A 6,652-nucleotide genomic window follows, 5' to 3' on the forward strand; every position below is an offset into this window, starting at 1 on the left:
ACTAGTATCCGGACAGTGGAAGCTTTGAATATCCGGACAGGCTGGAATCCTTAGAGGCTGGTCGGTAAATTTCCTCGGCTGTCCAGTTCCCACTCGCCCCGAAAATAATCGATGACTATTGGCTTATTTTATCCGGTGTCCGGATATGCATTCGAACTCGTTTGGGGCCATTCCGAGATGACAGTCAGAGTCCCATTTTTCTTCGAACTCGGGTTCCCAAAGTGGCCATGGCCGACTCGCGGAAGAAGGCAGCCCCGCGCGCGGTGAAGAAGAAGGTATTGAGACCACGAACGAACGAAGAAGTCACCGCCGGCCTCTGACGACCCGCCGCCCTACGATGACCTGCCGCCGGCCGACGATGACCTGCCGCCGCCCATCGACGACGTGCCGCAAGCCGACGATGACCTGCCGCCGCCGGCCACTGGCGACCCTCTGCCGATCGACGATGACCTGCCGTTGGCTATTGACAACGTGACGTCGAAGGATGGGGGTACAGCGGCCACCTTCTTCTCGAACGAGTGCTTTGAGCGCGGGAACTTGTAGTCGGCCATGTAGTTGCGGAGGACGTCGACGAGGCGATGAAACGATGCCTGGGAGCACCGCAGGTTGTTGATGAACCACTGGTTGAAGCGCGGGTTGTCGAGCATGTCGTCAAACTCGACCATGTCAATGGTGAGGATGTTGTACTGATCCTCGCGGAGGCTACTTCCCGCCGCAGCGCATGCTACAGCGACGGACGCGATGGCTGCCCCGACCCCGATTAGGACAGCCGCTTGAGTCATTTTCCCGACCTCAAAATATTGCCCCGAAGCGAGTGGGGTCCGGTTAAACGTTATCCGTACAAGAAAAAACAGGCGGAAGTTGGAACTGGACAGCAGAGGAAATTTACCGACCAGCCTCTTATGCTCGCCAAAGACATCGGGTTGAAGTCCCAAGGTGCATCGCGCGTGCTTCGACCAGAAGCAGCGGCACGCTTGTATCCGCAAGGCAGCTCGCATTGGCACCAAGGGCTCGAGCGTCTCGCCCAGTTTTGCGACACGGCCTCCTTCCAGGAGATGCTCGCGTGGGCCCGCGACAACCCCAAGGAGCCATCTGCCATGATCCTCAACTCCCAAGGTCTGCAAGATTAGGTCCAAAGTGGGCTCGGCGGTCCCGTTCAGCCCTTTTGAGCGCGCCGCCTCGCGCCAATGCATGCAGGCCGTGCGCAACAAGTACGACGTCTGCTCTCATTTCGTCACTTTGGCGCCGCCCGAGTTTGAGGATTTGTTTACGCTGCGCGTCGCCACTTTGCGCGTCAAAAAGTGGGCCGCAGAGTCTCGATATCTGCAACAAGATGGGGTCACTCGTGAGAACCCCCGCGCGAGATCATGGACGCACCCGGTGGTCGCATTCGCCTCACTGGTGGAAACCCGATACTCACTTCTTGCGCAAACAACGCATCCTTCTCAACGACGTCATGCGCATTCCCGATACCAAGGCGATGCGCATCAGCCGCAACTCCCGTCTCTGCGTTCAACGCCGTCGTGGAACCGCAGCTCGGGGGCCGTTTGCACTGGTTCATTACGCTCTACTCGTCGGTGCTGTCGCCAACCTTGATCTCGAGATGTGCGGCGCGCCCTCTGTCTCTCCGCGCTGCTGTGGCAGCCTATAGGTGCCATCTGCTTCCACCGAACCGACTACGACGCGTTTGTTCAAGCCGCCCAGCGCATTGGCGACGAACACATCTTTCATTCCCAAGCCGAGTCCTACGCGCATCGCGGCCCCCTCTTTGTCGACTGTACACAGCTCAAGTTTGAGTGCATCGTCGAGCTTGTGTCCAAAAAAGCAACGACGGACCAGGAACTGTCACGGCCCGAGGGTTCCTTGTCCGTCGTCTTTTTGTTGGACACAAGCTCAACGATGCACTCAAACTCGAGCTGTGTATAGTCGACAAAGAGGGGGCCGCGATGCGCGTAGGACTCGGCTTGGGAAAGAAAGATGCGTTCGTCGCCAATGACATACGTCGTGGTGCCGCCACCAAACTCGACATCCTTGTCGTTCGAATCGACTGCGGCAGAAAGCGCTTCGAGGGCCTCCTCAGGCCGTGGCCGCACCGCGCGGGATACGTTTCCGCTTGGCGAAGCTCTACAGCCACTGCGAATGCGTCTTGCGCGCAAAGACCAAGACGCCCTGCAAGGACATGGGCGCCGTGGCCAAGTACGTCATGGCTCTGCACACGCTGTGGGACGCAGACAACATGGACGTGACGGCCAACCACAACGCCCAGGGGCTCGCCGACCTCTTTGACGCGTGGGACCGCTTCTCCGCGCCGATTTTTTTTCGCCGACGTCTGCGCTTCATCCAAATCGTCATGAGCAAGAGCCACCGAAGCGGCGGCAACGAGATCGCATCGAGCCGGTGGCGCGAGCGCAACGCCGACCATTGGCAGGACCTTCGTAGCATGCGCTCTGGCAAACTTTTGACGGTCGGCGAATGCGCTGGGCCTCACGATGTGTATGGCGACGACAACAAAGCCGCGGGTCGTCTCGGTGCCTTGGAGCTGCGGGATCTTACAAATGCTGCTGGCGCCATGAACGCAGCGACGACCGCTGCGTTTGCTACGCTACGCCCCTCTCGTTCACCTTTGACCGCAAGCGTCTCCAAGCTCTGCGACCCACCATTACGGCGGGGCAGTGGCGCATGGCCATTGGCGGGTACTCGCACTCGAGGAACGACGCGCGCAGCATTGACCCAAACGCGCACCTCCCCAAAGCCGCGCTGGCCAAGGACAAGAAGAAACGCGCGGCCAAGGCATCCATCGACCCGCACAAGCGCCCGTGCACCAACATGAAGCCCGAAACACCTCAAGACATGCGCAAGACCAACAAGGGCAAGAGCAAGAAAAAGCTGCAAAGGCAAAGACCACAAAGTCACCCGCCAAGCGGTCGCATCCAGACTTCGACGCGCCCGAGCCCGAGCCCAAGAAGAAGACACACCTCGCCCCACATGTCCACCAACACGAATGACGTCAACCCCTTTACGCGCGACGATGCTGCCGCCCTACTCTTTGACGAACTCTCTTCGTGAGAAGGGCAGCAGCGTCGTCGCGCGTAAAGGGGTTGACGTTATTCGTGTTGGTGGACATGTGGGGGGAGGTGGGAGTAAAGCTACATGCCAAACCATGACGAGACGTCGGCGTCGCTCCAACCCGGCGCGTACATCAACGACGCCACGATCCAGCTCCTCATCAAGTTGACCAACCAAAAGCACAGCGTTGGCGACGACACGGTTGGTTACATCGTGCCACATCACTCCCAAAGCTACTTGGAGGAATAATATTAGTTCTGAGCGTTTTTTGATTGAATCCTGAGCGTCTCATTTTTGAGGGATTCCTGAGCGGATTTTGAGGGGCATACCCGTTCTAAAAAACGATTCCATAAGGGTCGATTCAGAGTAACTCTTGGCAGCGGCTTTTTGAGAAAAATGAATTTCTCGGCCAATCAGAGGCCGTTCCAGCGCATCTCGATTTTTGGTTTTGAAAAGACCTAGGCGAGGTGTTTTGGGGCGTTTTGGCGCTTTTCAGCGCGATTTGGGGTCCCCGGAGTCGCTGCAGCAGAAAAGTAGCAAGTCAGAGTAAAATGTATGATCCATTTTGATTGGCTAGATCGACAACAAATATTCATTGGTGAGCATGGCTTGCCCCAGGGCGCCTCGTCAAGCCGCCGTTAGACCGAGCCGTCGTCGTGCGTGCTGTCGATGCCGTCACACGAGATAGGTGTACTGCACTCTGCAAGCGTAGAGCCACGAGCTTAACAATCGCAGCACTGACTTGCATCTCTGGGCCCGGAACGAGCGGGATCTAGCATCGCATCAGGGCTACGGCTATGCCTGACGTCTCGTTGGCGATAGCACTGAGCATGACGCGCGCCAAGCGCCCGCCATAGCGATACCCGTAGTCGCTATTACAGCTGGAGGGTGGATCTATCTATGCGGATGCGTCCACCACCCTGCCCAAGGTGAAGCGCTCTTGAACAGGCGTGTCGTCGCCGCCACGTCGCCGCGCCGCACGCATGCTCATCATCCCTTCAAGCGCGCCCAACCACCGAGTATAAAACGGAATGTTTCTTAAAGCTGATTTAAACAGCTACTAGAATATCCGTGAATAACTATGGTTCTGTTTCATTCATCAAGGTGCAACACTGCTATAAACTGTATTAAACTCCAATATTGGCACCTCAATATGGCGCCTCGGCCTCTTGTCCTGGTCGCTCGATTTTCAGCCAATGAAAAAAATACTTTGAAACAGCCAATCCATGTGAGCTAAATCTGAATTTCTACCAATAACATGCGTCAGAGCTTGTGTGATCCGACAGCCGCTGACCTGGAGGAAATCTCAAACTGGCCAATCAGCGATGGGAAACGCCATCTGTTGGTCTCCAGCCGAGAGCCGCACCTCACTGTCTCGGAGTCGCTGTAAGTTACTCTGCACAGCATCTGGCGATTTCAAAAGCCGCTGGCCCAAAGTTACTCTGAATCGACCCTAAGGGATGACCTGTGAGTGGGTTTTTGGGACAAACCTTCACTAATGCGAGCGACGACAGAGCATCGGCCCAGAAAAGTCTGCCCACCGCAGCGAAGCGGAGGTTGGGTGTTGACTTTTGTGCAGGCCGTGCCTTGGCGAGGAGCGAGCCCCCGTCTTTCGCGTAAAAAGGGCTTTATTGTAGAAAGGACGCCCAGGTGGAGGCGGGTAGGCCCGTAGGGCCGCGCCGACCCTGGTGCGTAAAAACACCCTCGAGACCGAAAATATTGGTTTGTCCCGAAAATGGGATCTGGGCAAAACCTGTAAATACATCAGGATTTCAAAACGGTTTGAACCGCTCAGATGTCATCCGTTTTGCAGTTAGTAGCTCGGCTAGCCGATCAAAAACCGCTCAAAATGGTCGAGATCCGCTCAGATACCCTCCATTTCCCAGACGCTCAGAATTCATCCAAAAAACGCTCACCAATAATCCGCACCCCTACTTGGAGGACGCCACCAAATGGCTCACGCGATTCACCTCGAACGGCCGCAGCTTTTTGCGTCTCCAGCGCGGGACCAAGGGCGAGCGCCGCAAGTGGCTTATGCCCGTGTGCAAGAACGACAACATTGGCAACTCGTCTGCATCGTCTGGCCGACTCCATGAACCCACATGGTACGCCATTCTGCTTGGTTTTGCCACCGCCTTTGCTACGCTCGTCTGGCAGGACACGGGATCCACGCAACACGTTTACCTGTCGTCTCGCGGGTTCCGATACAACAGCCCCAATGATCGGTGATCTGCATCGTTGGCGGCTGCTTGGCGATGGTATGCGCGCCGGTGGACCGAGGTCTGTGCGTGTGCTCTTGACGCCTCGTCTTGGTGATTGCGTTCGTCTCGGTGTCGCTCGAGACTGACGGTCGGGCGTGGTCGTTCGTAGTGAGGCGTCGCGTTGAAAACGTGGTGCATCTTGCTCGCTGCAGTTCTTCAGAGTCGCGCCAACGAGCCTTGGTGTTGGCTGCTGCGTGCAAACGTGGCGGTGCTTATCGTCTGTGTCGGTGCTGATGTCAAGCGTCACCTGGTCGGTGTCCGTTGGCAGTTTGCCGTCTCGGAGCGATCTTGGTCGCGCCGCTCGCTTGAAAGTTGCGCCAGTGTGTGAGGCCGTGCCTCGATGGCGGCAGCGTGTGATATGCCTTGCATCTTGGAGAAGCCGTTGGTCGGGAGAGACGGGGGTCTTGCCGCGACTGCTGGTTGTCGATCTTGCGCGACTTGGCCGCGGTCGCCGCTTGATGGAGATGTCGAAAGTGGCTCAGCAGCGCAGCCCCCAAATAGAGCGGTGCTTGAGGTGCTTGGACGTGACGAGTGTTGTTGTCGGGGCGGGTGGCGGAGCTGCGACTTGTTGTCTCTCGTGGGTGATTCTAGAGGTAAACATAGTGAGCACGCTTTGTGTTGCGCGAGCGCTGCGAAAGCGCGGCTTGATCCAGTTGCAAGGTCGCCGTGCCAGAGTCGCTGCGTATGACGGCGCGCATGCACACGTAGGATCTTCAGTTAGCACCAACTGTGCATCGGGCGCGATCTCTGCAAGGGGCACGCGTGCTTCGATGCTCTGGGGCACAATGATGGCTGAACGTCCAGCGCTGTTGGTGCGCCGGTGTCGAGGCAAGAGACATCGAGTCGTCAGTGTCGTTGGTGCGGAGCATCGTTGTTGAAGCACGAGACGACCAGGACACTGCTGCAGTCGCTGAGGTGGAGCATCGGTGTCGTAGCACGAGAAGATCGGACGGTGCTGCCGTCAACACCTCGAACTGACCTTGGGAAGACGATGCATACTTTCATGCACACGTAGTCACACTGGTGACATTAGCGTTACAGAGAGGCGTGACTTTGACGAAAGTATGCACAGTGTTGGAGAAGGCTACAGATCGCGGGCGATGCTGTAGATCATAGCTCGAGCCCCATAGACTGCATCCTAGCGATGCAGAAGCCACCCCGCGGCGCAAACGCCGCATGTAGCGAATTAAATCGAAATTCCAGTAGTTGCGCTTGTTGCCAGCAAAGGAGGCAATGGAGGTGGCCTACCACACCTGCCATGGGTTGGCGAGGCGGTGCCCCAATAGAACCCCGGTCACTTATGTTTCTGTTGCAAAAACCTGGGC

The 6,652-nt window shown here is 57.1% G+C and overlaps 2 protein-coding genes across 2 annotated transcripts; both read left to right on the forward strand.

Annotated features, from left to right (window-relative positions):
* Positions 1–227: 227 nt before the first annotated feature.
* Positions 228–543, forward strand: SDRG_08244 (hypothetical protein; the record flags this gene model as incomplete). Its single annotated transcript, XM_008614118.1, has 2 exons — positions 228–275; positions 301–543. The coding sequence occupies 2 exons, from the start codon at positions 228–230 to the stop codon at positions 541–543; spliced, it is 291 nt and encodes a 96-aa protein (XP_008612340.1).
* A 1,636-nt stretch (positions 544–2,179) lies between these two features.
* SDRG_08245 (hypothetical protein) lies at positions 2,180–3,066 on the forward strand (the record flags this gene model as incomplete). Its single annotated transcript, XM_008614119.1, has 2 exons — positions 2,180–2,493; positions 2,580–3,066. 2 exons carry the CDS (start codon positions 2,180–2,182, stop codon positions 3,064–3,066), a joined length of 801 nt encoding a protein of 266 aa, XP_008612341.1.
* Between the last annotated feature and the right edge of the window lie 3,586 nt (positions 3,067–6,652).

The sequence above is a fragment of the Saprolegnia diclina genome (assembly GCF_000281045.1).
Source record: "Saprolegnia diclina VS20 unplaced genomic scaffold supercont1.25, whole genome shotgun sequence".
Lineage (NCBI taxonomy): Eukaryota > Oomycota > Saprolegniomycetes > Saprolegniales > Saprolegniaceae > Saprolegnia > Saprolegnia diclina.